The 27,983-nt window shown below is 50.1% G+C and overlaps 3 protein-coding genes across 3 annotated transcripts in view; 2 read left to right on the forward strand and 1 right to left on the reverse strand.

Moving 5' to 3' along the window:
* The first annotated feature begins 817 nt into the window (after positions 1–817).
* HSD17B10 (hydroxysteroid 17-beta dehydrogenase 10) lies at positions 818–10,318 on the forward strand. Its single transcript, XM_056851848.1, has 6 exons — positions 818–878; positions 3,626–3,790; positions 3,889–4,053; positions 6,241–6,369; positions 8,140–8,248; positions 10,104–10,318. Exons 1-6 carry the CDS (start codon positions 852–854, stop codon positions 10,292–10,294), a joined length of 786 nt encoding a protein of 261 aa, XP_056707826.1. The 5' UTR covers positions 818–851; the 3' UTR covers positions 10,295–10,318.
* A 2,496-nt stretch (positions 10,319–12,814) lies between these two features.
* Positions 12,815–23,486, reverse strand: RIBC1 (RIB43A domain with coiled-coils 1). Its single transcript, XM_056851828.1, has 8 exons — positions 23,458–23,486; positions 22,325–22,449; positions 20,474–20,555; positions 19,412–19,756; positions 17,109–17,227; positions 16,423–16,650; positions 14,723–14,889; positions 12,815–12,928 (listed from the first exon to the last, which is right to left on the reverse strand). The coding sequence occupies exons 2-8, from the start codon at positions 22,439–22,441 to the stop codon at positions 12,847–12,849; spliced, it is 1,140 nt and encodes a 379-aa protein (XP_056707806.1). The 5' UTR covers positions 22,442–22,449; positions 23,458–23,486; the 3' UTR covers positions 12,815–12,846.
* Positions 23,487–24,180: 694 nt separating this feature from the next.
* The window catches only part of SMC1A (structural maintenance of chromosomes 1A), a 35,813-nt gene continuing 32,010 nt past the window's right edge, over positions 24,181–27,983 (forward strand). The window contains exons 1-2 of the mRNA XM_056851859.1: positions 24,181–24,319; positions 27,601–27,789. Coding sequence (XP_056707837.1) covers positions 24,211–24,319; positions 27,601–27,789 — 298 coding nt within the window. The 5' untranslated portion in view covers positions 24,181–24,210. The remainder of the gene's footprint in view (positions 24,320–27,600; positions 27,790–27,983) is intronic.

A 27,983-nucleotide genomic window follows, 5' to 3' on the forward strand; every position in this document is an offset into this window, starting at 1 on the left:
GGTTAATCAAACAAAACCTATACTGTAAATAGCACTAATCAATATAATGTCAAACAGCACGAAGGCTCAGTATAACTAATCTATTGATCATCTAAACATTGCATAACAACATAATGATACAATTGTTTTACAATATTTAACAACAGACATACCAATCCTGTGTGTGTGAAGTGCCTTCAAGTTGCAGCCGACTTATGGTGACCCCTTTTTGGGGTTTTCATGGCAAGAGACTAACAGAGGTGGTTTGCCAGTGCCTTCCTCTGCACAGCAACCCTGGTATTCCTTGGTGGTCTCTCATCCAAATACTAACCAGGGCTGACCCTGCTTAGCTTCTGAGATCTGACGAGATCAGGCTAGCCTGGGCCATCCAGGTCAGGGCATACCAATCCTACAGCAACATAAAACATTTTGAAAACTTATATGAAACTGGCAATAGTCCATTCAAAAGGCAGCTATGCAAGAGAACCAACGCTCTTTTGTAATTGTAAATATTGTAAAAAATTGTATTATGTTGTTATGCAGTGTTTAGATGATCAATAGATTAGTTATACTGAGCCTTCCTGCTGTTTGTCATTACATTGGCTACCACCAGGAGGTTGGCAACCCTAGGATTAAAAAAAAAAGTGGGGGGAGAACCATTGGGGACAAAGCAAGCCGCGGAAGGCGAGGGCCGCTTCGCCAGGAAAGCCCAAACCCGCGTTCAGCCTCCAAAACACAAGCAGACGTGCTTTCTCGGAAACACGGGGTAAGCAACCGCCGGGCCGGGAAGTAATATCCGCCCTCGCTTCACTTCCGCCCTCACTCCCCCGGAAGAGGCGGGGCTTGGAGGGCTGGCCTTTCGGAGAGGCGACATGTCGGCGGCATTGAGATGCGTGAAGGTAATCGGGCGGCCAGCCGAGCCGCGGGCGTCGCTACGGGACCCCGGAGGGGACACGCGGGGGCCGCCGCGAAGCCGTCGGCCTGGGAGAAACCACCGGCGCGTGGAGAAGGGAGGGGGAGACCCTGGGAGAGTCCAATGGCCCGCGTGGGGGGGAGGGGGAGGAGAGGGAGACCATTTTAAGTACGGGAAAAAGTAGCCGAATGAGCGAGGGGGTTTCTGGGTAGGCGCCCTCCTCCTGCCCTCTATGGGGGCTGAGTGAGGCTCTGGGACATCAAATAGCTGCATGGGAGGCAGGAGTTCAACAGGTGAAGCTTCTCCCCAGCAGTTAGGCAGTAGTTGGGAGAGCTGTACCTGTTGAATTGTTACCTGTTGCATAGTAGTCTGTGGTGCAGGAGCCCCTCCAGGGGAAAATGTATTTCCTGGGTGGGTGGGGAGGATGTTTCTCAAAAGAATCCTCTGCCAGGGCTGCCTTGCTTCAAACAGCAGCACGAGGGGGTGGACGTTCAACAGGTGTGGCTGCACTGCTGGGCGTTTGATTCCCTGTTTGGGTTTCTGCCTGTCATTAGAGCTGCCAACCTCCAGGTGATGGGAGAAAAAGAGACACCGCTGTACTGGTATCAAGTAGATTAGGAAATCAGTACAGTTTTTTTTAAAAAAAACATGGTTTAGGGCGCCGCATATTGGGATAAATTGGCAAAGATGAATTTTACAAGTATAGTTAATGAATTATCGATTAATGTCTTTTTTTAATACATGGAGATAATAATAGTAATTTTAAACATTGTCAAAGCACTTCTCCGGAAGTCCAGAGGTGGTGGGAACACTGTTTGGGGGTGGGGGGTACTGGAGCACTATATTTTGCAAATTTATATTATATAATTGTAATTATGATGGCTTTATAAGTGGTCTTTTTTGTATTTTTATATTTTGTATGTTTTCTTTTTTTCTTTTATGTTTTGATTTAAGCATATAATTTTTTCTTCTTTTTTAATTATTATAAAATAATAATAAAAATTTATATATATATATATATATATATATATATATATATATATATATATATATATATATATGTGTGTGTGTGTGTGTGTGTATATATATATATATAAAGGAAATCAGTACAGGAGCGAGAAGTACATCAAGTGCAAAAATAGATTTATACATTCTACTTAACTTAACACAACTATGTAACAATACACATATACAACATATAATAAACAACAGCATGTGATACCTACAATATAACAACAAAATACGCCATCTAGGTGACAAAATTGGAAGAAATTCATAAGGGATTCTTAAAAAGTCTCTGGTGAAGTTTTCATGTAGTCTTGTATAAAGGAAGCCAAGTTCAAAATGAGGATACGACCGTTTCAAATTCTTAAATATCTGTTCTTCATCAGTCCTTCAATAGAAGTCCTTCTAATAATTTCACATATTCATAAGTTCTCAGAATGCTGGTTACATTTTGCTTCCCACGAAGGGTAAGAGATACAGTGTGTAGCAAACTCCTCTCCCCAAACCCCTCCCCCAAAATCTCCAGGTATTTCCCAACTGGCAACCCTACCTCGGCCTCTGTGCCATGTTAGACCTCCAGAGGGACCGGTTGGCCACTGTGTGAGACAGGATGCTGGACTTGATGGACCTTCGTTGGTCTGATCCAGTAGGGCCCTTCTGAGGTTTAGGGATGGCCCGTGGCTCAGGGGCAGAGCATCTGCTTGGCGTGCAGAAGGTCCCAGGTTCAATCCCCGGCACCTCCAGTTAAAGGGACTAGGCCAGTAGGTGATGTGAAAGACCTCTGCCTGAGACCCTGGAGGGCTGCCGCCGGCCTGAGTAGACAATATTGACCTTGATGGACCTTGATGGTCTGATTCAGTAGAAGGCAGCTTCATGTGTGTTATCAGGGGAAGGCCTCGGCCTCTCTGCCCTGTTGTTGGACCTCCAGAGGAACTGGTTGGCCCCTGTGTGGACTGGATGGGCCACTGCTCTGATCCAGCAGGGCTCTTCTGATGTTCTCATAGCCTTACTAGCTCCTCTCTGGCTCCACTCTCCCATAAGCACACCTAGCAACGGTGGAGAAAGGTCCGAGTCCAGCAGCACCTTAAAGACCAACGAGATTTCCCAGGTAAAAGCTTTCAAGAGTCAAATCTCCCTTTGTTAGATACATGATGAAGGGAGCTTTGACTCTTTGTGGGGCTACTGGAGTCAAACCCGGCTCTTCTGCCACAGACCAACACGGCTACCGGGCTGGAACTACACAGCAACGGTGTGTCTGAGCTGTATTCATAGAATCATAGTTGGAAGGGACCACCAGGGTCATCTAGTCCAACCCCCTGCACAATGCAGAAAATTCACAACTACCTCTCCCCCCCACACCCCCAGTGACCCCTACTCCATGCCCAGAAGATGGCCAAGGTGCCCTCCCTCTCATGATCTGCCTAAGGTCACAGAATCAGCATTGCTGACAGATGGCCATCTAGCCTTTGCTTAAAAACCTCCAGGGAAGGAAAGCTCACCACCTCCCTAGGAAGCCTGTTCCACCAAGGAACTGCTCTAACTGTCAGAAAATTCTTCATGATGTCTAGACGGAAACTCCTTTGATTTAATTTCAACCCGTCGGTTCTGGTCCGACCTTCTGGAGCAACAGAAAACAACTTGGCGCCATCCTCTCTATGACAGCCCTTCAGATACTTGAACATGGTTATTCTTTGACAGAAAGCTTCTCGTTCTCTCTTTTACCCGCAGGGAATGGTTGGCCTGGTGACTGGTGGTGCTTCCGGGCTGGGCCGGGCCACGGCGGAGCGGCTGGTGCAACGGGGGGGCAGCGCCGTGCTGCTGGACCTGCCGACGTCCGAGGGCGAGAACGTGGCCCGATCCCTGGGGGAGCGATGCGTCTTTGCTCCGGCAGATGTAGGATGCTCTTTAGGCAGAAGGGAGCGTTGTGGGTCCTCCGTCCCCAGGAGCAAGACGCAGGGGCTGAACGGCCCACTCTCCTCTTCCTTCCGCAGGTGACCTCTGAGGCAGACGTGAAGGCCGCTTTGGCGCTGACGCGGGAGAAGTTTGGCCGCCTGGACGTGGCGGTGAACTGTGCCGGTGTCGCCGTGGCGTTCAAGACCTACAACATGAAGAAGGATCTCCCCCATAGCTTGGAGGACTTCCAGAGAGTCATCAACGTGAGTCGGATCTGGGAAGAGCCGCCCGATCTGGGCCGCCTCTTGGTTTGCTGTCTGCTCCTGGGGTCCCTCCGCGCCTGAGTGGAGTCGGCAAAAGCTTAAGATGTGTTACCTAATTGTGCAGAGGGAAGGGTTGCTGGAGATCTCCTTCTGTTACAACTGATCTCCAGCCGATAAAGATCAGTTCACCTGGAGAGAGACCGTGGCTCGGTGGTAGAGCGTCTGCTTGGCATGCAGAAGGTCCCAGGTTCAATCCCCGGCGTCTCCAGTTAAAGGGACTAGGCGAGTAGGTGATGTGAAAGACCTCTGCCTGAGACCCTGGAGAGCCGCTGCCGGTTTGAGTAGACAGTACTGAACTTGATGGACCAAGGATCTGATTCTGTATAAGGCAGCTTCATGTGTTCGTGTGAGAAAATGGCCACTTTGGCAATTGGACCCTACGTCATTGAAGTCCCTCCCCTCCCCAAACTCCACCCTCCTCATGCTTCGCCCCAAAAACCTCCTGCCGGTGGCGAAGAGGGACCTTGCAACCCCGGCAGAAGGAAAAGATGGTTGCCTGCTTGAACATGGGCTTGCGGTAGGGTTGCCAACCACCAGGTGGGGCCTGGAGATCTCCTGCTATTGCAATTTATCTCCAGGCGACCAAGATCAGTTCCCCTGGAGAAAATGGCTGCTTTGGAGGTGGACTCTGTAGCGTTATACCCTGCTGAGCTCCCTCCCCAAACCCCGCCCTCCCCTGGCTCCACACACACCCGATCTCCAGGTATTTCCCAACCCAGAGCTGGCAACCCTAGCTTGTAGGGTGAAGGGGTGTGTTCTGGTTTAGGCAACCAAGAGGCAAACTAAAATGAGCAAATTAACCAAGATTGTGAGAGCCAGAGTGCTGTAGTGGTTAGAGCAGGGGCGTCGAACTCAATTGCTAACAAGGGCCGGATATGACATGAATGTCACTTGGTCAGGCTGGGCCATGCCTCGCCAGCCCAAATTGGGACTGGGGTGGGTGGGCTGCCTCGGCTGGCTCATGGGCTGGATTAGAACTCTCAAGGGCTGCATCCGGCCTGCGGGGCTTATGTTTGACACCCCTGGGTTAGAGAGTCAGAGTACTATCTGGAAGTCCCAGGTTCGAATCCCCACTTGTGCCAATGGAACCTCCGTGGGTGACCTTGGGCCAGTCACACCCTCTCAGCCTAAGCTACCTCACAGGGTTGTTGGGAGGATAAAATGGAGGAACAGTGAACGGGTTCCTGTTGGGGACAACAATGGGGTATAAATGAAGTATCTAAATCATGCTGAAATTTTTAAAATAAATATGTACATTTTAATGGAATACAGAGCAATAAAATCAAAGTATTAAAACAATAACTGTATGTACATAGCATAGGCGCAGATGCCATGTATATGTAGGTATTGTTTTAATCCTTTGATCACTCTGTATTCCATTAAAATGTATGTATTTTGACCGCCAGGGTGGTGTGATGGTTAAAGTGTTGAACTAGGATCTGGAAAACCCAGGTCTGAATCCCCAGTCTGCCACAGAAGCTTGCTGGGTGACCTTGGGCCAGTCACAGGGCTATCCTATATCAACGGGCTGTTGTGAGGATGAAATGGAGGAGAGGAGTACGACGTAAGCCTCTTTGGGTTCCTGTTGGGGAGGAGGGTGGGATATAAATAAAGTAACTAAATAAATAAATTTTATTTTCAGTATTACTGTTAGGACTTTGTTCATTTTTGGTTTGGTTTTTCTCAACCACTTGGTTCCCTAATCCATTTCAGGCCTGTATCCCCCCCCCCCTTCGTTTTTCCTCAGGGTGTGTCATGCATCCCTCAGGGGCCTAGGTTGGTTGGGGACAGGAATGTTGGGGCTGTAGGTTTCATACACCACCAACGTGGTGCTGTGGTTAAGAGCAGTGGACTCTGATCTGGAGAACCGGGTTTGATTCCTCACTCTTCCACGTGAGTGGCAGAGGCTAATCTGGTGAACCGGGTTGGTTTCCCCACTCCTACACATGAAGCCACCTGGGTGACCTTGGGCTAATCACAGTTCTCTTAGAGTTGTCTCAGTCCCACCCACCTCACAGGGTGGTGGGGAAGGGAAGGTGATTGTAAGCTGGTTTGATTCTTCCTTAAGTGGGAGAGAAAGTCGGCATGTACAAACCAACTCTTCTTCTTCTTCTCCGTGTCCCTCAGGTGAACATTGCTGGAACGTTCAATGTCATTCGCCTGGCGGCAGGTGAGATGGGGCGGAACGAGCCAGATGCAGATGGACACAGAGGGGTGATCGTCAATACGGCCAGCGTGGCGGCCTTTGAGGGACAGGTGAGTCTTGACACTTTCCCTGCCGGTGAACCACAGTGGAACATTGTCTTAAATTGGGAGTGTACGTGTGAGTTTCTAGACGTGGCAGTATCCTTGTGGGACAACAGGGGTTATTGTGGTCTAGGCAGGGCAGGAAGGAAGGTGAATGATGCCGATTGCTGCCTCTATATAGCAGTTAAGGGCTGAGTTGCCACTGTGCCTTGCCCCTTTGGTCAAGGGGGTAGCCTTTTTGAGCCTGTGGGCACCTTTGGAATTCTGACACAGGTTGGTGGGCGCAGCTACAAAATGGCCGCTGCCAGAGGCGGAACCAACCACAAAATGGCAGGGAGGGAAAATGAGCATAACTCTGACTCTTCGACGGTTCAGGCGGAAGATCTCTTTAATGGAATGCCTTTCAATCTGCACAGCCGATCAGAAGACCGGCTGGGCAAAAGCCCCCACCTACTTTCTGAAAACACTTGGTGGGGACCATTTTGAGATAGGGCCCGCACCGGGTTGGCCCCCGTGTGAACAGACTGCTGGACTTAATGGGCCTGGGTCTGATCCAGCAGGGCTTTCTTTATGGTTTTATGCCTCGACGTCAGGTCTGTGGGAATGGATTAAGAGAGAAATGGCCGAAACAGTAGCAGCCCATTTGGCAGTCTGCTGCTGTGGTCAGTAGTTGTTCCAGATGTCTTCGTAGGCCCCTGGGGTGACCCCTGGTATCTCGGGTGTTGTTTTGTAGGCGCTCCTGAAAAGACTGTCACTTAGATCTACTGCTTGGGTTGTGAGCGCCTCACCCCAGGAAAGGGAAGACCACGGAGTGTTATTTCTGGTTGCAGGGCTGGCGCTAGGCTTAGAGGAGATTTGGCGCAGGGAGGTGGGGGTCAGGAGCCGCCCAGGCCGATCATATCAGACTAATCTTTATGTGGCCAGCCTCCCGACACAGAGGCAAACAAGAGTTTGTGGCAATCCCCAGCCAGGAGGCAGAGAGATTTGCAGGCCTGGAAATAGCACGGAGTCCTGTCTCGGCTCCCATAAGCAGGGTTGCCAGCTTGGGGTTGGGAAATACCAGCCGATTGGCGAGGGGTCTCCAGAGATTCACTAACCACCAACTCATGAAACCCTTCTGCATCACAGTCCCCATGTGGGTGCCTCTGGCGTTCTGGCGCAGGGTGGTGGGCGCAGCCACAACATGGCCGCCACAGGTGGTGGAGCCAAACACAAAATGGCCTCCCCAGCCACGCGCACGAGTATAGAGGAAGCCCCAGTGCATGAGACAAAAGGAGTAATTTTTTAAAAACTATGCTGCGGAAAATGAATGAGAATCAAACCGATTCTACGGTAGTGCCAAAACAATGTTGTTTTAATCTGCACAGCCAAGCCAGTCTCCAATGGCCAGTCAGAAACCTTGCTGGGTAGAATCCCCACCTATGTTATCCATTCCAATATGATGATTTTATGGAGTGGTTAAGAGCCAGCATGGCGTAGTGGTGAAAAGCGGTGGTTTGGAGCGGTGGACTCTGATCTGGAGAACCGGGTTTGATTCCCCACTCCTCCACATGAGCGGTGGAGGCTAATCTGGAGAACCGGGTTTGATTTCCCACTCCTTCACATGAAGCCGGCTGGGTGACCTTGGGCTAGTCACAGCTCTCTCAGCCCCACCTACCTCACAGGGTGTCTGTTGTGGGGAGGGGAAGGGAAGGTGATTTTGGGGCAGTTTGATTTTTCCTTAAGTGGTAGAGAAAGTTGGCATATAAAAACCAACTCTTCTTCTCCTTTGTCCCGCAGGTCGGCCAGGCTGCTTACTCTGCTTCCAAGGGAGGCATTGTGGGAATGACCCTGCCCATCGCTCGTGATTTAGCCCCCATGGGGATCCGAGTCGTCACCATTGCGCCAGGTGGGTCTTGTCACTGGGAGAGGAAGGTGAGAGGCAGTGTGGTATAGTGGTTAGGATCTGGGAGACCCAGGTTTGAAATATCCCAATCTACCATGGAAGCTCACTGGGTGACCTTGAGGCAGGCACCGTCTCTCAGCCTCACAGGGTTGTTGTGATGATAAAATGGAGGAGAGGAGAACAGTGTAAGCCGCTTTGGGTCTGTACTGGGAGGAAAAGCGGGGTATAAATGAAACAAATAAAATAAATAAGGTAAAACTCTGGGTGAGCACGAAGGGTTCGAATAACTGGAGGCTGATTGGAGGGCTGTGTGTATTCTTTGCTTTTTGAAAAAAGTGAAAATTTTATACCAAATATCTAAAGAAATCTAGCTTCTCTGATCTGTGCAAATTTAGAGGAATGCATATAAAAGCGCTTATTTTATACACCTTATTTGGCATTGTTTTTGCTGTTCTGTAGTCATGGGGTGGAGGGTGAAAAGGGCGACTTAAATCCCACCAGGTGCCCCCAGAAATCTCACTTGGACACAGCTCGGGCATCTCAGATTTCAGCAGGAATTGCCCGCACCCTTTCAAGCCGGTCTTTAGTTTCAAAAAACTTGCCTTTAAAAAAAAATAATGATGAAGAAGAGAAGCTGAATTCTGCACTTTTTGTGCTCCTGTGGAGCAGTAGCATACACACAACCCCGGCCCATGAGCAGGGTTGCCAAGTCTGGGTTGGGAAATACCTGGAGATTTGGGGGGTAGAGCCGGAGGAAGGCATGGTTTGGGGAGGGAAGGGTATAAAACGGTGTACAATGCCATAGAGTCCACCCTCCAAAGTGGCTGTTTCCTCCAGGGGAACTGATCTCTGTCATCAGGAGAGCAGCTGTGACTCCGGGAGATCTCCGGGCACTACCTGGAGGTTGGCAACCCGAGCCAGAGCACCCCAGGGAGGAGTAGGAACTTGGCTCCTTGTGCTCTTAAAAGACAGGTGTTGGGTGCAAGACGTGGAGGAAGGCCGACTCTCCCCCTAGGGTTGCCAGCTCCAGGTTGGGAAATACCTGGTGATTTAGGGGGTGGAGCCTGGGGAAGGCGGAGTTTGAGGGGAGGGACTTAAATGGGGTATAATGCCATAGAGTACACCTTCCAAAGTGGCCATTTTCTCCAGGGGAAAAGGATCTCTGTCGCCTGGAGATCAGTTGTAACAGCGAGAGGTCTCCAGCCATCACCTGGAGGTTACAAAAAAATCTGACACAGATGGGCATGCAATGACCACAACTCAATGATGTATTGCCTTATATATTCTCATACAAATCCTACAAAAACACATGCTGCAAATCAGTTCACATCAAAAATGACAACAAAAACCTAAATAATAACTCTCTAAATATAGGATAGACTACTTAATAGTCCCATACCGTCCATTCTTTCATTCCATAGTTCACAAGAGTATTCAAAATAAGCAATTCAGTTTTTCATTCCATGGGAGTGCAGAATGAGAAACTGAATTGCTTATTTTGAATACACTTGTGAACTCCTGTGGAATGAAACAATGGACGGTATGGAACTATTAAGTTGTCTATCCTATATTTAGAGAGTATTATTTAAGATTTTGCTGTGATTCTTTGATGTGAACTGATTTGTAGCTTGTGTTTATGTAGGATTTGTGTGAGAATATATAAGGCAGTACATCATTGAGTTGTGGCCATTGCATGCCCATCTGTGTCAGATTTTTTTTGTAACTTGTTTGTACACGGAGGTGTCATACTTTTGCTCATCACCTGGAGGTTGGCAACCCTACTCATGAGGCTTGGCAAAGTGTGCAGGATGGTGGGGGCAGCAATAAGTCTCTTTGGGTTTCCCCTCCCCACTTCCAGGCCTGTTTGCAACTCCCCTGCTGGCGTCGCTTCCTGAAAAAGTACGGACGTTCCTGGCCCGCCAGGTGCCCTTCCCGAGCCGGCTGGGCGCCCCAGGCGAGTACGCTCATCTGGTGCAGTGCATTGTGGAAAACCCCATGCTCAACGGTGAAGTGATCCGGCTGGACGGCGCAATCCGGATGCAGCCCTGAGCTCGCGGCCCTGTGCGGGGGGAGCGGGAGACGGCCCTGCCCTCCCCCTCTTGTTCTCCAAGAGAACTTCTCCTCCTCCCAAGGGAACCTTGTCTGTGGGACTTTGAACCCTCTGGCGGTTATGCCTGTCTGTGCCGTATCCCTCTCGCTGGAACGGGGGCCAGCAAAAGCAAATGATCAACGGATGAAACTTTTTAACTAATTAATGATTGTAGCAGTGAACCCCTTCCTCTTGTAGGAGGATTTTGGGGGAGTAGAGGATGCTCTGCCTTCCTCGCTTCGGTACCACCCCGTTTAGCCTTCCTCCAGACTTCCAAGATCTTGCAATCTGGCAGTAGAGCCTCCATTGCATCCTCGTAGGGAAGACTTGGTACCAGCTGCATCCCCTTCAGAAATCAAGATTCTGTGCAGACAGATCTCCTGCTTTGTCGGAATAAATGCAAAATAAGTTTCTTAGTTTACTTTTTCCTTAATCTTCCTTATGATTTTTAAAAGGTTTTGCAATGTGGGGGGGTAGTTTTGATGAGGCCGGAGCAGTGGGGAACAATTAGATCAGGGGTGTCAAACTCATTTGTTACAAGGGCCAGATATGACGTAAATGTCACTTGGTCGGGCTGTGCCGTACCAGCCGAGATCAGGAATGGGGGCTGGCGGCTCGCGGGCTGGATAAGAGCTCTCAAGGGGCCAGATCCAGCCTGCAGGCCGTATGTTTGACACCCCTGGATTAGACCTTCAGAGCAGAACAGGACATAGGTAATTTCGGTTCACGAGTATCGTGCAAACCTTTTCTGGCTTTCCTCTGGCATATAACCCCCCGGCCACAACCTCTGCAGGCACACGCTTCTTTCTTGCAATTAGGTAGGCCGAACTCTGCCGGTGCTTTCAGTAAAGATTCCGAATCCTAGCGAGTGCCTGCAGAACAGCTTTCGGGGCTCTAACTTTGGACTGCAGAATCAGCTGCCCCACCTCCACCCCACCCTGCAGAGCGGAGGAAATCAATCCTGCACCCCTTCTAGCTGTCCCTTGTCTTGTGGTAGTCCATATCAGTCAAGGGGATGTATGCAGGGGCCATGGCTCAGTGGTAGAGCTTCTGCTTGGCATGCAGAAGGTCCCGGGTTCAATCCCCAGCATCTCCAGTTAAAGGGACTAGGCAAGTAGGTGATGTGAAAGACCTCTGCCTGAGACCCTGGAGCGCCGCTGCTGGTCTGAGTAGACAATACTGACTTCGATGAACCAAGGGTCTGATTAGGTATAAGGTGGCTTCATGTGTGTTCATGTATGACAAAACTATTCATTAAAAACATAAAGAAAAGCCCTGCTGGATCAGACCAAGGCCCATCAAGTCCAGCAGTCTGTTCACACAGTGGCCAACCAGGTGCCTCTAGGAAGCCCACAAACAGAACGACTGCAGCAGCATTATCCTGCCTGCGTTCCACTGCGCCTACTATAATAGGCATGCTCCTCTGATACCGTAGAGAATAGACATGCATCATGACTAGTATCCATTTTGACTAGTAGCCTTGGGTAGCCCTCTCCTCCATGAACAGGTCCACTCCCCTCTTAAAGCCTTCCAAGTTGGCAGCCATCACCACATCCTAGGGCAGGGAGTTCCACAGTTTAATTATGTGTTGTGTGAAGAAATACTTCCTTTTATCAGTTTTGAATCTCTCACCCTCCAGCTTTAGCAGATGACCCCGCACTCTGGTATTATGAGAGAGGGAGAAAAGCTTCTCCCTGTCCACTTGCCACACCATGCATAATTTTATAGACCTCTATCATGTCTCCCCTTAATTGCCTTCTTTCCACGCCAAACAGCCTTAAGCGTTTCAACCGCTCCTCATAGGGCAGTTGTTCTAGCCCCCTGATCAGTTTGGTTGCTCTTTTCTGCATCTTCCAGCTTGGCAAAGCACTCTAAAGCGCAGGGAGCAAGAATCCTGAAACCCGCACCTGATCTTTGGCGGAAAGGCCGTGTGGATTGGCCCCTGGGATCCCAACTTCTTGAATTCTCTGCTTCACTGGCCAAGTGGCAGGGTTAAGGAGGCCATTTCAGATCACTTATGTCAGGAGTCCTCGACTGTGTTCTGCCTGCACGGGCCCTTAGAACTCGGAGAGAGGGTAGTGGGTGCCGCCATTATTTGGGGGCAGGGGTTGTGGCCCAGATGACTGGCAGCTGGGAGGGGAAGGAGCTTTTCCCAGAGGGGGCCTGCCGGGAAAAAGACCGCCACCCACCATCCTCAAACACATGGCTGGACCCCAGGTAAAAAGCTCACTGCAGTAGGTGATCGTGTAGTGCAAAGCAACTTTCCAGAGGGGCTAACTTCTCCACGGCAGGGCAGGCCCACTGCCCCCCAAGCTAAAAATCCCCATGGGGAGTCATATGAAACTCCCCCCGCGCCCCCCGCCCCCCGTGATATTGTTCTTGGTGGGCCGCTCTGGCCTGGTCCTTGAATCTCCCCACGACGGCCACCAGGAGGCACCCTTTGCCCGCACAAAAAACAAAAAAGACAGGACTCTCTCTGGCATCAGCAAAGGCTTCTTAGGGGTTTCTTCCCTCAGCGGCTGCTGGTGTTGAACTGCAGGTGGTAATGGGCGGTGGGCGTGTTGGAGTACACTTCCTTCTCCAGATGCTGTAAGCTGCAAGACACAGAACGCAGACAGCACGTTCAGTGAAGGGGGGTCGGGCGGAGGGGACGCATGGTAGCTTTATCCTCCTTTAATCCCTGTTTTAGCCAGGATCGAATACACATTAGGTGAAACGCATGCATTCGATCCTGGCTGAATCCTGCCTGAAACAGGGATTAAAGTAGGATAAAGCGACCATGCGTTTTCGCCCTAAAACTGCCTCTTTCAGCCCACACAGAATGTGTTTCCCCCTCAATGCTAGGGAGAGTCCATGCACATGGGAAGGGCTGCTGTGCATTTAATTTACTTACTTGGTCTCCCATTCAAGGAGTAACCAGGGCAGACCCTGCTTAGCTTCCAAGATCTGATGGGATCAGGCTAGCTTGGGCCATCCAGCCAAGAGATGAGCAGAGGTGGTTTGCCATTGCCTGCCTCTGCATAACAACCCTGGACTTCCTTGGTGGTCTCCCATCCAAGGAGTAACCAGGACTGACCCTGCTTAGCTTCCAATATCCAAAAAGATGGGGCTAGCCTGAGCTACCCGGGGCAAGAAATGAACCGAGTTTGTTTGCCATTGCCTGCCTCTGCATAGCAACCCTGGACTTCCTCAGCGGTCTCCCATCCAAGAACTCACTAAGCTGATCCTGCTTAGCTTCCAAGATCTGATGGGATCAGGCTAGCCTGGGCCATCCAGGTCAAGGCAAGAAGATAAGCATAGGTGGTTTGCCATTGCCTGTCTCTGCATAACAACCCTAGACTTCCTTGTTGGTCTCCCATCCAAGTACTAAGAAGAAGAAGAGTTGGGTTTTTATATGCTGACTTTCTCCACCACTTAAGGAAGACTCAAACCGACTTACAATCACCTACCCTTCCCCTCCCCACAGCAGACACCCTGTGAGGTAGGTGGGACTGAGAGAGCTGTGACTAGCCCACAGTCACCCAGCTGGCTTCATGTGGAGGAGTGGAGAAACCAACCCGGTTCACCAGATTACAGTCCACCACTCACGTGGAGGAGTGGGGAATCATAAGGACCACTGGGGTCATCTAATCCAACACCCTGCACAATGCACAACTACCTCACACACACACACAGCGACCTCCACTCCATGCCCAGAAGATGGCCAAGATGCCCTCCCTCTCATCATTTGCCTAAGGTCATAGAATCAGCATTGCTGACAGATGGCCATCTAGCCTCTGCTTGAAAACCTCCAGGGAAGGAGAGCACACCACCTCCCGAGGAAGCCTGTTCCACTGAGGAACCGCTCTCACTGGTAGAAAATTCTTCCTAGTGTCTAGACGGAAACTTTTTCGATTTAATTCCAACCCGTTGGTTCTGGTTCGACTTTCTGGGGCAACAGAAAACAACTCGGCACCCTCCTCTATCTGACAGCCCTTCAAGGACTTGAAGATGGTTATTGTATCCCCTCTCAGTCTTCTCCTCAACCCAGTCAAACCCAGTTCTCCAGATTAGCCTCCGCTGCTCATGTGGACGAGTGGGGAATCAAACCCGGTTCTCCAGATTAGAGTCCATGGCTCCAAACCACCCCTCTTAACCGCTACACCACGCTGGCAATCCCAGAACCAGAACTGACCCTGCTTGGCTTCAGAGAACGGATGAGACGGGGCTAGCCTGGGCTATCCAGGTCAGGGCTGGATCCCCTGCTAATTAATAGGGGGGGGGGGTCCTCTGGCAGGGGAACTGAAATGGCTCCTTCGCCCCTTTTAGGGTAGCCCCGAATCCCCCGCCTCAGGCCGCCCCTTCCACCTGCCCGACAGTGCAAATGCCCCCCCCCACTCCCTACTCACTTTGCCTTCTGTGCTTCTGCCAGCTCCCGGTTGTAGCCGTCCAGGCTCTTCCGCAGCTGAAGGCGGAAGTTCTGCTCCTGCTCCTCCATTCCCATGGCGGCCCGGGCGGCCAAGTGGCGTTGCCGGTCCCACTCTGCCTCCCGCTGCCGCTCTTCTTCCCGCAGCCTCTGTGGGCAGGGAGGCCGAGAGGGAAGCGTCAGGGCTGGCGTGCGAGCCAGAGGTGGGTGAGGGATCTCTGCTTCCAACCTCGTTTGGGCCATGGGGGGGCTCTCAAGCCACTCGTCTAGAGTGGTGTTCCCCCCACTTTCTCAACGGTGTTGTGACAGTACCCCAGAGATCTCCCGGTAATAATTGGCTTCCAGACTGCCAGGGAAGGAATTTCTGCCTAGCTACAAGCCTGCTCTGTGCACTGGGTAACTGGGCTAAGAGTCATGGAGTGTCAGAGTGAACGATAAACAATGATAGGAGAAACTGGATGAAACTGCAACTGAGTCGCCTTTCTGTCTGTAATACAATCAGATATGCATAACTTGTTGATGTATCGTCATAACTTGAATTTGGATAAATATCTCTTCCCCAGTATAATCGGGACTCAGAGATTTCTGCCCGTTAGGGCCTCTGAGTCAGCAGCTGCTAATAAACTTGATAACGATCTTGGGTCTCCCTCTCCCCCGCGAACCCGTTTTACTGCAACAGTGTTAATAATACTGGTGTGCTTTACAAGGCTGTTATAATGGTGGAAGCCGTTTTGTGGCTGCGGCCACCATAGGGTTGCCAGGTCCGACCTTAGGGTTCCCAACCTCCCGGTACTAGCTGGAGATCTCCTAGGGTTCCCAACCTCCAGGCAGTAGCTGGAGACCTCCTGCTATTACAACTGATCTCCAGCCAATAGAGGTCAGTTCCCCTGGAGAACATGGCCGCTTTGGCAATTAGACTCCATGGCACTGAAGTCCCTCCCCTCCCCAAACCCCGCCCTCCTCAGGCTCCGCCCCAAAAACATCCTGCTGGTGGCAAAGAAGGACCTGGCAATCCTATCCTACCTTGACTCCGGCGGGAGCTCTGGAAACCATAGAGTTTTTCAAGGGTGCTAGAGTCTCGTGGCTGCATGCACAATGCATGTGCAGATCGCTGCCCTGCCCCCCAAGCAGCTGGCCTACTTCCACCCACCAGCCAGCTGAGGGCCACCAGGCAACCCGGTGAGTTGGCAGCCATCACAGGGCAGTTGGGAACCCTAGCTAGGGTGGCCAACCTCCAGGTACTATCTGGAGGTCCCCTGCTATTACAACTGATCTCCAGCCAATAGAGATCAGTTCCCATGGAGAAAAATGACCACTCTGGTCATTGGACTCTGTGGCATTGAAGTCCCTCCCCAAACCCCACCCTCTTCAGGCTCCGCCCCAAAAACCTCCCACCGGTGGCGAAGGGGGACCTGGCAACCCTAAACCCAGCCCACCACCCTGTATCAAAATTTGAAAGGTGTCCACAGTCTCAAAAAGCTTGGGGATCCCTGGACCACAGGCTCAGTAGGCTTCCGGGCAACCACAAACCCGCAACTTGCACCTCACGCAGGAAGTGCCTCCTTCTCCCCCCAACCTGCATGTCAGAAAACATTTCGTGAACGGCGCTCGGCATCATTAAGAAGTCCCTGGAAATGCTCGGGCCCTCTTCCCTGAGCGGCTGGCTCTCGCCGCCCCGCTTGCCTGGTTCTCCTTGCACTGCTCCTCCTGCGTCTTGCGCACGGCCGCCAATTGCTCGGGAGTCATCCCCTTCCAGCGGTAGGGAACCATGCGGTGCGGCCCCACCAGGCTTTTGGCCACGTCTGGATTTTCTGTGAGGATGTCGCCGGTCAGGTGGTTGTGGATCTCGGTGTAGTTATCGTCCTGCTCGCGCTGCTGGGCGAGGCGCTGCTGCTCGGCAAGCTCCGCGGCCTGATTTGGAGGGGTGAGGGGGTCAGTTGGGAGGTTTGCAATCCGAGAGAGAGAGAGAGAGAGTCTCCACCAGCAGTCTCCAAGCTCAAATCAAGTAGCCGCCCATTGAAATGCTGCTTTGTAATTGGCTTACTTTGTAGAGCTTATTGTGAGAGAAAATTACCCCCCCCCAAACCCAATCGCTGCATAAAAAAGCATTTTAGGACACAGCAAAAAAAGAAAAGAAAAAAGGAGCAATCTGAAAGGAGGGTGGGGGAGAAATCCAAGCCTCAGTTTTAAAAAGTTTTTCTCCTGCTCAGAAAGAGCTCTGAGGAAGCAGGAACGCTTGGTGGGCCCCAGGGTGTTGGAAAGGTGCTGGCGGGAGCCATGGCACACACAGACACCCCACTGGGGACCCCTGCTTTAAACCACGTGGAAGCTTGCGCCACATAAAGGCGGCAGAGACAGGGTCGGCATACCTGTGCCCGGTTGAAGTCCGCAACCGCCATGGCTTTGGCCCTGCGGCATTCGTCCTCCAGGCGTGCCAGCTCCAGGGCTCGCAGGTCGAGCTCAATCCTTTTCTTGTCATCCACGGTCTCTGCAAAGAAACCAGCGGGGCTACAGACAGGAGCGGAGGAATACTGACTCACAGCCTCTGTGTAGGTCAGGCAGGATACCATCTGGGTGGTTTCTCCCCTTAGAGATGGCCATCTCATGAGGCAAAGGGAGGTGATGAATCTGGTGTGCTGTTCAAAGTAGTGGGGAGGGACATCGGGGGGGGGGGTTACCATCAAGTTGCAGCCAACTTATGGCGAGCTCTCATGGGGTTTTCAAGGCATGAGGCAAACAGAGACGGTTTGCCATTGCTTGCCTCTGCATGACAACCCTGGACTTCCTTGCTGATCTCCCATCCAAATACTAAATCAGGGCCGACCATGCTTAGCTTCCAAGAACTGACAAGATCTGGCTAGCCTGGGCCATCCAGGTCAGGGCAGAGACAAACAGAATGTCTCTTGCCTTGGCCTGAATGGCCCAGGCCAGACAATCCCATCAGATCTCGGAAACTAAGCAGGGTCAGCCCTGGTTAATACTTGGATGGGAGGCCACCATGGAAGTCCAGGGTTGTCATGCAGACACAGGCAATGCCAAACTGCCTCTGAAAGCCTCTTGCCTTGAAAACCCTACGGGGTTGCCTTCATTTAGCTGTGACTTTTCTGACATTTTCCGCTGCCGCCAGTTCAGGCAGGCTGAGGAATTCGGGGTGCCGTTAAAGGTAGCATTCAGAAGAAATAACAGCACGTAGCCCAAATAACAAACTCTATTTCAAATGAACAAACAGTGGGATACAAGGCGATACACAAATAAACAACCTCACTCTAACTATCTATATATCTAAGCACACGATACAAAATAGGACAAAACAAACACCAAAACGTAGTAAGATTTCAATTCCACCCCTTTTACAGTCCAAAACAAATTTCTAAGCCAATGCTGGCCATTGTAAAGGCACCCAGATCCTGGTGACAGAATAAGAAAACGTCTCCATTGTCACCATGATGCATGAAAGGATTCAGCTGGCGAAGAGAGCCTCTGGCTCCTAAACGTTGTACAATCCGAGGTATTTCTAACGAGGCTGTGCCCTTCAAACAGTCTGGACATATCTTGCTGGGGTAATCAAACGATAGCCACAGAAAGTTGATGGCAAAGAGAATTGATGAAGGAACGTGTATCCTAGGTACTTAGTCACGTTTCACTGTGAGGCTTCTTCAACCTAAAATCTTCCGTATGACCACTGAGGGTTCTCTGGGTCAATTTGAAGCTTCAGTGTCTAAGCATTGGCTTAGAAATTTGTTTTGGACTGTAAAAGGGGTGGAATTGAAATCTTACTACGTGTTGGTGTTTGTTTTGTCCTATTTGTATCGTGTACTTAGATATATAGATAGTTAGAGTGAGGTTGTTTCTTTGTGTATCAACTTGTACCACACTGTAACACCTGTCCTAGAGCCGAGAAACAAGTATTTTTGTTAAAAGATACAAATGGGTTTGTCTCTTATAGGACTGCCCTGTATGCTCTGGCAGCAAAGAAAATAAGGGCCAAAATGGCTGCTAAGGGAGTAGATCCTCCAAGTTGATTTTAATGGTCGCTAGGTCCCATTGGCCGATTGGGACACCACCACAATTTTTAGTTATTATTTTGTTGTTTTGTATGTATCAATTTAGCAAAGTTTTATTATATATATTTATTATTATGTATTTGTGGTATCCTTGATATGTTTGTAATGGCCTATGGCTAAATGCAAATAAAACCATTCATTCATTGTACCATACTGTATGTTCATTTGAAATAGATACGTAATAGAGTTTGTTATTTGGGCTACGTGCTGTTATTTCTTCTGAGTACTCTCATTACTGCATAGGGTTGTTGTTTTTTTGGATTCAGTTAAAGGTAGCTTAGCAGAAGTGGACAGATCTGGCTTGTGAGGTGGGTAGGGAGGACACAATCCTCTGCGTTGTTCATCTGCAGACGCCTCGATGAAATGCATGCTGGGGGTGTGCGTTCTTGTTTATTTCAACGAGTTTTGTGTAGATGAGCTACCCCGTGGATCAGGTTCAGGCCGCGGGAAGGGTGTGCGCCATTGCTATTTTCCATGCCTGGCCCCAAAACCATCAGCCTGGGATCAGGGCCCTTTCATTTGTTCACATTCCTTCAGCAACAACAGCCAATTGCCCGACCTCCTCTCAAGCAAGACCGCCAGGATCGCGAGAGTGAGCCCAAACTCACCGGCATATCTGCGGTCAGCCAGGGCCTTTTCCCGCTCCATCCGCTGCTCCTCCAGGTCCCTCCTGTTTTGCTCCTTCAGCAGTTTCTGCCTGGCTGGCCCGCTGAAACTCTCGCCAGCAAAGCGCTGCATGCTCGACGGGCCGCAGCGGGGGTCGTCGTCACTCACGCGGGCCGGGAGCTCTTTGTGGAGCGCCGTGGGGTTGTTGATGTCCCACTCCCGCCGAGTGGAGGGCTGCTGCTTCTGTTGGTGGAACTCCACAAGGGCTTGGTTGAGCCGCCTTTTCCGCTGCTGCTCCTCGTCCTCCAGCATCTGGGCAATCTTGTCGGACTGGATACGGTCCGCATCTGCGTGGAACGACAACGGGAAGCTGTCGGGTGGTGCGCTGTGAGCTCTGACCAGTCACAAATGCCCATCCCACTTCGAAAAGGGAGGAGCGCACATTCAGGTTAGGGCTGCGGGTATTTGGTGTGAAGAAACCTAAATTTTGCACTGTAGGGTAGCCAAAACTATGCAACTAAGAATGGCAATGTGCAGATTTAGGAAATGTCATGCTTGACTTCTGCATTGGTCGAAAAGGGAGGAGCGCACATTCAGGTCAGGGCTGCGGGTACTTGGTGCGAAGAAACCAAAATTTTACACTGTGGGGGTAACCAAAACTATGCAACTAAAAATGGCAATCTGCAGATTTTGGATATGTCATGCCTGACTTATGCGTCGGTCGTTCTGCAGTTTTTCCTTTTTTGGATAAGCAGTTCTGCTACCGGCTAGATTTGAGCCCAGTAGCGGCTTAGAGACCAGCATGATTTTCTGACAAAGGGAGCTTCGACTCTTGAAAGCTTGCACCCCCGAAAATCTCATTTTGTGACAGCCATTCTGTGGCTGCGCCCACCACATTGTGTCAGAATCTCAAAGGTACCCGTGGCCTGAAAAAGGTTAGAGAGCCCTGCTAAGCAATACCCGCCACACAAGTCAGAAGGTGGGCCCATTGATGAGTTCCCAGCACCCTGGCCAATACCCCTGGACGAGGCTGGCAAAAGCCCAAATGGAGGAACGAAGCTTACCAAAAGCTTCATCCCGTCGCTTCTCTGCATTCTCTCTCAGTTTCCGCTCTTCCACCTGGCTCTTCAAGGCTTCCACATCCACCTTCAAGGAGAGCAGTGACCACAGAAGTGAGAACATAAGAACATAAGGAAAGCCCTGCTGGATCAGAGCAAGGCCCGTCAAGTCCAGCAGTTTGTTCACACAGGACTGGCCAGGTGCCTCTAGGAAGCCCACAAACAAGACAACTGCAGCAGCATTATCCTGCCTGTGTTCCACAGCACCTGATATAATAGGCATGCTCCTCTGATCATGGAGAGAATAGGTTATGCATCATGACTAGTATCCATTTGGACTAGTAACCATGGATAGCCCTCTCCTCCATGAACAGGTCCATTCCCCAATTAAAGCCTTCCAAGTTGGCAGCCCATCACCACATCCTGGGGCAGGGAGTTCCACCATTTAACTATGCGTTGAACTGTAGCCCAGGGCCAAGATGTTACAGAGGGACGTTGCTCTGGGAACGGAAAGCGGGCGTCTTGCCCTCCCAGTTGCAAATGACAAAGAATCCCCGTGGTACCTTAAAGACCAGCGCATTGAGTCTTTCCCGTTCCTTAGCCTTCAAGTGCCATGGGACTCTTTTGTTGATTTTGCAACAACAGATGGACTAATACGGCTACCCTTCCAGAATCCTTCCCCGGGGTGGAAGCATTTCAGCCCACTCGCTCCTGCGTTTCTTTTCACAGGCCCAGGGAGGCCAAACAGAGCCTTGCCAATCCTTTTCATGTATCCTTTCCCCATTTTTGTGGGCTTGCAGGGGGGGAAAGGGGGGCTAGAAAGGAACAGGGACTGCAGGACTGGGCTCTGCCTCTCCCATTGATGAGCAGAGCCATTCACAGGCTGTACCTGACAGGATCTAAATGCGCTGTCATGAAAGCAATTCACATGCTGTGCTTGCTAGGTCACTCAAAGGCATATAGGTTTGCTTGTTAGGTGTACTGCCAACGGCCAACCCACCCCCTCAAAAACGGAGCAATCCTCTCTGACACCCCCCTGCACCTGGGTTGCCCATTCAGGGACCCCCCCCCCAGAGATGCTGAGAAATGTATTATTTATTTGAAGCAGAAGAAGCAGAGTTTGTTTTTATTTGCCGACTTTCTCTACCACTTAAGGAGCCTATGAACACATCTAATTCATTCTTCTCTACTTAAGGATAGATGGACTCACATTCTAGCTGTATCTGAAGAAGTGAGCTGTGGCTAACGAAAGCTCCATACCCTGCCAGAAATTTTGTTAGTCTTTCAGGTGCTACTGGATTCCTACTCTTTTCTACTGCTAGTGACAGACTAACACGGCTACCCATCGGGATCTATCAGAACAAGAGTAGGTGGCATTGTTGCCCACAAACTACTTCCTCATCTCTGAGGTGCTACATCTAACTAAGATGTAGATAAGCTGGAACGTGTCCAGAGGAGGGCAACAAAGATGGTGAGGGGTCTGGAGACCAAGTCCTATGAGGAAAGGTTGAAGGAGCTGGGTATGTTTAGCCTGGAGAGGAGAAGACTGAGAGGGGATACGATAATCACCTTCAAGTACTTGAAGGGCTGTCATATAAAGGATGGTGCCGAGTTGTTTTCTGATGCCCCAGAAGGTCAGACCAGAACCAACGGCTTGGACTAGATGACCCTGGTGGTCCCTTCCAACTCTATGATTCTATGAAGTGCACTAAGTGGGCAGAGTTGTCAATCTGCCTGGAGAAAAAGATTTCCTCCCCTCCAGGCAGTTCACAACCCTATGAAGGCACCCTGGCAGAGATTTCCAGCCAGCCCGTCTCCGCAAACACTGCTGCATCCCACATCCTTGCAAGCCCTTACGCCCATCGTGCGGTAGCGCGCATTGAAGATGCGACTCTGTCTCTGCTTCTCTCGGTTCCTGCGGGCCGCGACAGCAGTTGCCTCCTTGGTATCCACCTGGATGTCCACCTTGTACATTTTGGCACCTGTAAATGAGGAATGCGTATGTGTGATACGTGTGAGAAAGAGAGAGAAACATTTCTAAAATCTGCTCCAGTTTCTATGCCATTGTAAACCGTAACCAGCAGTCCTCAATCCATTCTTGGTGATTTTATTTATTTATTTGATTGCTACCCCCACCCTCTGTCCCCAGCCAAAGCCTATGACTGTGGATTTGGAAAGCAGTCTGTTCACACAGGGGCCAACCAGGTGCCTCTAGGAAGTTCACAAACAAAGACGACTGCCTGTGTTCCACAGCACCTAATATAACAGGCATGCTCCTCTGATCCTGGAGAGAACAGGTATGCATCGTGACCAGTATCCATTTGGACTAGTAGCCATGGATAGCCCTATCATAAGAACATTCAAAAAAGCCCTGCTGGATCACACCCAGCCCCATCAAGACCAGCAGTCTGTTCACACAGAGGCCAACCAGGTGCCTCTAGGAAGCCCAGAAACAAGACGATTATCCTGCCTGCGCTCCACGGCACCTACAGTTGTGGATATACCCGTGCATTTATCCTGCAGCTACATCCTGGGTCAGCACATCAGGTGTAGGGGTTGCCAACTCCAGGTTGGGGAATTTTTGAGTGTGGAGCCTGCAGAGGGTGGTGTGTAATGACATAGAAGGGCACTTCTCCAGCTTGCAAAGCAGACATTTCCACCCCAGGGCAACCCCAAGATTGGGAAATCCCTGGAGATTTGAGGGCAGGTTTTGGAGAAGGAAGGGGCCTCAGTGGGGTAGAGTGCCATAGAGGGTGGAGCCTGGGGAGGAGGGTGGAGTCTGGGGAGAGTGGAGGGTGGTGTGTAATGACATATAATGACATTTCTCCAGCCTCCAAAGCAGCCATTTTCTCCAGGGGAGCTGATCTCGGTCTCCTGGAGACCAGCTGGAATTCCGGGAGATCTCCCGGTCATACCTGGAGGTTGGCAACCCATAAGGAGAAGCTTTTTCAAGCTTTTCCCCCCTTCTTCCACCCCCACACCAACCGTACCTTTATCTCAGTCCTCTAAATCTTGCATGCGGGGTACCTCTCCCCCCCCTCACTTCCTCACTCTTTCCTTTCCTCCGTGGCTTCAAGGCTGGCTCTGTTTACCTCCCGTCTCCATGACAACGGGGCGGTCCGTTTCCGCCTCGCCTCCCTTCCGGGAACGAGAGCTTTAGCTCCTCCCACGTCTATGCAGATTTGAGAAGCAAAAGGGGCCTATCAACGGAACAAGCCGCGCTAGCGGGGCGTGGCCGCAGCAAGGAGACCACCCCGCCGAGAAGCGGGCTCGGTATGCAAAACAGAGCCCGCCCGAGGACCTATCAACGGCAGGGGAGGAAGGGATGGGCGGGATTCACACACTTTCGCTCCACAAAAGGGGCGGGGTTTCCTATGCAAAGCGCGCCCGTCAGCCCCGTCCTATCAGCGGCCGCGGGATTCACGCCAGCCGCCCGCTTTCACTCCAAGGAAGAGAAGCGGGGTTTCGTATGCAAATCTCGTCCGGCAGCCCCGCCCTATCAGCGGCCGCTGTTGACCCGGGGGCGGGCCCAGCTCGACCCTCCTCGGGCTCGTCTCGCTTCGATCCGCGCGAGGTTCTGGCCGCCAGTTCTCGCGAGGCTTTGCCAGTTGTCGTCGAAGGCGGGCTGGGGCGGTCGGCTACGGGGGCGCGGAGGCTGCGAACGAGGGGGCCCCCGGCGGTCCCGTGTCCCTCACCGGACCCCGTCACTTCCCCTTCCGGCCCCTGAACCCGCCGGCCGCGCCATGGGCTTCCTCAAGCTGATCGAGATCGAGAATTTCAAATCATACAAGGGGCGGCAAATCATCGGGCCCTTCCGGCGCTTCACGGCCATCATCGGGCCCAATGGATCCGGTAGGGCGCTCGGGACCGGGGTGCGGGTGTGTGTGTGTGTTTTGGGGGGTAGGGTTGCCAACCTCCAGGTGGTACTGGAAAAAGAAACAGTACAACTCAATATATTCAAACAATGTATTCAATTTACCACTATCAAACTAAATGCACCGACAACAACAAAGTGATTGCATACAAAATATATACAAAAAACTAGACTAATATTTCAATATTTACAAACAAGGGGCAATTTTTATATAAGCTACTGAGATTCCTATAAACATACAATGTACAAATACAAGTAACCACACTATAACCAACACATAGCGTGTACAAAATATACAATAAAGGAGCAAAACATCTTTCAAAGGTCTCAGCAGAGTACCAAGTGTGTATAAGTTCAAGTTCAATTTTCAGATGAATAAGCCACAATCTTCAATAGGATACTGCCGTTTACAATAGTGTAGAATCCTTCTTCAGTCCTTCCTGTATTTTAAAATTGCAGTACATAGTCACATATTCTAGATTACAGCTATTCAAGATACAAAGTTAAATAAATAAAATGTACTTACAGAGAATTGCTTCTAAAGAGTGTATAGTCATACACAATCATTTTCATATCCCACATAGGGTAAGTATAAATCAGGTTACTATAAGACGTCCAAAAGGTACTTCACATCATGCAGCATTAGAGAATAAGGAAATAGCTAGCAGCTATGTAGTAAACCCAGGAGTGTGTCATTACAGTCAGATCTGAAACGAAAGCCAGACCTTGCCACTGTATCTTTATATATACACAAAACTAGACCAATATTTCAATAAGCAACAACACTTATATTAAAAGCATAATAGCTATCTCCAAAAAACAACGCGACTGTCCAAGTATAAAGTGATAGAAATCTTCACATCCAAATTGGGAAAGGTCGCTCCGTAATTGTTTTTTCACAGCTAAGAGACGACTTGAGAATATCACCAGCCCATTCTTAGTGGAGCTAAAAATTAAAAAACTGAAAAACCAAAAAATTGGAAGAATTGTCTTACAGATTCAATTTATATATTGCTCATTGCTATGGGTGACTTTAAAGAGATCATAAACCTCCCAAATATGCTCTTGATTTTGAGGCTGACGAAGCTACAAGTATCCGGAATAGCGTTTCCTCTCTTCTATCCGGTTTTCGCTCTTGCTACCAACAATTATGGAGCGACCTTTTCCAATTTGGATGTGAAGATTTCTATCGCTTTATACTTGGGTAGACCAAGGGTCTGATCCAGTATAAGACAGTTTCATTCTTATTTATTTTAAAAAAATTATCTCCTGTTTTTCTACAATGCCCAGGGCAGCTTACTGAACGTAAACAATTACAAAACATTGGGGGTTACCACACTTGTATTCCCACCTATGTATTAAGAGTTTGAAAATGTTATAAAAAATATTGTTCGCACTTTGTTTTGCCCCTTTAGCTGTGAAGACGTCTTCCAACCATTTATAAGCCGTGGTATCCAAAAAACCTTTTAAAGTGATGTTTTTAATAACATTTTCAAACTCTTAGTACATCGCTGGGAATACAAAGTGTGGTAACCCCAATCGCTCAAAAGCATAGGATAAGTTATATGATGGTGAAAACTTGGTCATTTTCAGCTGCCCTAGACATATAGAATCATAGAGTTGGAAGGGACCACCAGGGTCATCTAGTCCAACCCCCTGCACAATGCAGGAAATTAACAACTACCTCCCCCCCACATGCCCAGTGACCCCATCCCTTCCCCCGCCGTGCAGGATCCCACAATCAAAGCACTCCCGACAGATGGCCATCCAGCCTCCGCTTAAAGACCTCCAAAGACTGGGACTTCACCACCCTCCTAGGCAGTGCATTCCACCATCGAACAGCCCTCACCATCAGAAAGTTCTTCCTAATGTTTAGGTGGAATCGCTTTTCTATTAGTTTAAATCCATTACTCCGTGTCCTAGTCTCTGGAGCAACAGAGAACAAGCTATTTCCTTCATCAACATGACATCCCTTCAAATATTTAAACATGGCTATCATGTCTCCCCTCAACCTTCTCTTCTCCAAACTAAACAAACCCAGCTCCCTAAGTCTCTCCTCATAGGGCATGGATTCCAGACCTTTGACCATTCTGGTCGCCCTCCTCTGGACACACTCCAGCTTGTCAACATCCTTCTTAAATTGTGGAGCCCAAAACTGGACACAGTATTCCAAGTGAGGTCTGACCAATTCAGAATACAGTGGTAGTATTACTTCCCTTGATCTAGACACAATACTCCTATTGATTCAGCCCAGAATTGCACTGGCCTTCTTAGCCGCCATATCACATTGTTGACTCATGTTCAGTTTGTGGTCCACTAAGACTCCCAGATCTCTTTCACATGTACTGTTGTCAAGCCAACTATCTCCCATCCTGTACTTGTGCCTTATGTTGTTTCTGCCTAGGTGAAGTACTTTACACTTCTCCCTATTGAAATCCATTTTATTACTTATGGCCCAGCTCTCCAGTCTATCGAGGTCATTCTGAACTCTGACCCTATCCTCCAGGGTATGGTCAGAGTTCAGAATGACCTCGATAGACTGGAGAGTTTGCTTTTGATAGTTGCTTTTGTTAAAGGTGCCTTGAGATCATTCTGCTTTGCACCTTTTGCAGAAGGAGGAGAGTGTTGGAGCTTTCCCTACCACATTTGGCAGGCTATTCCAACATGAGGGTGCAGCCGCTGAAACTGAGCGCACACGGGCTGTAGCTGAACAGACCTCCTGAACAGAGGGGCCTGTTACATGTGGGGCACCTGATGACCTGAGCTGGCGCATGGGGATCATCTGTGTTTGTATTCCTGCACCACATTATTGCCTCATTCTGATGCAAGTGTAGACCTGGCCTGAGTTAGTTCTGTGTGTGTCTCTTCAACTGTGGCTGGGATATTCTCCAGCGGACCAATCCTGGAATTCTATGTATTGTTCTCTGACTGAATAAAAGACTTGTATGCATGAAGTAATAAATCAGTTCATTCCTGGATGCAGAAGCATGCTGCAGAGTTACCCCCATGGCCAGAAAGAGATGTCTACTACATTTCTGTGTGAGTTGCTGCTCTGGCTTCAGACTCTTCTGATCAGGAAGCCCACCTGCATGTGAGGAATGCAGGAATAAAAGCTGGTGTGTTTGTGTTCCTCTGCGACCAGGTTAACTAAGGGGTGTAGTATTCACTGAGGCAGCATGCTTCTATATGCCTAGTAGAGGCTGGAGGAGGAATGTGGGAAAGGAAATAAATTGTGGTTTCCCCGCTGCTCTCTGCACAGGCAAGTCAAACCTTATGGACGCCATCAGCTTCGTGCTTGGCGAGAAGACCAGCAACCTGAGAGTGAAGACTCTGCGGGACCTGATCCACGGCGCTCCAGTAGGGAAGCCGGCTGCCAACCGGGCCTTCGTCAGCATGGTCTACTCCGAAGATGGTGCTGAAGACCGCACTTTTGCACGAGTCATTGTGGGTGCGTCTTGGGAGCTGGGTGATAGCAGGGCAGGGGTATTGAAGGAGTACGGTTCGGTGGGCATCAGGATCGCAAAGGGGCCCCGGCTGCTTAGAGCTCAGGAGGTAGAGGATTCTTTGTCTCAGGAAAACAGTTTCTTTGGGGGGCACGAAGTCCCGTCTGGACGTCAGCCAGAGACATAAGGTCATAACATT

Source organism: Euleptes europaea, chromosome 1 (assembly GCF_029931775.1).
Source record: "Euleptes europaea isolate rEulEur1 chromosome 1, rEulEur1.hap1, whole genome shotgun sequence".
NCBI classification, from domain to species: Eukaryota; Metazoa; Chordata; class Lepidosauria; order Squamata; family Sphaerodactylidae; genus Euleptes; species Euleptes europaea.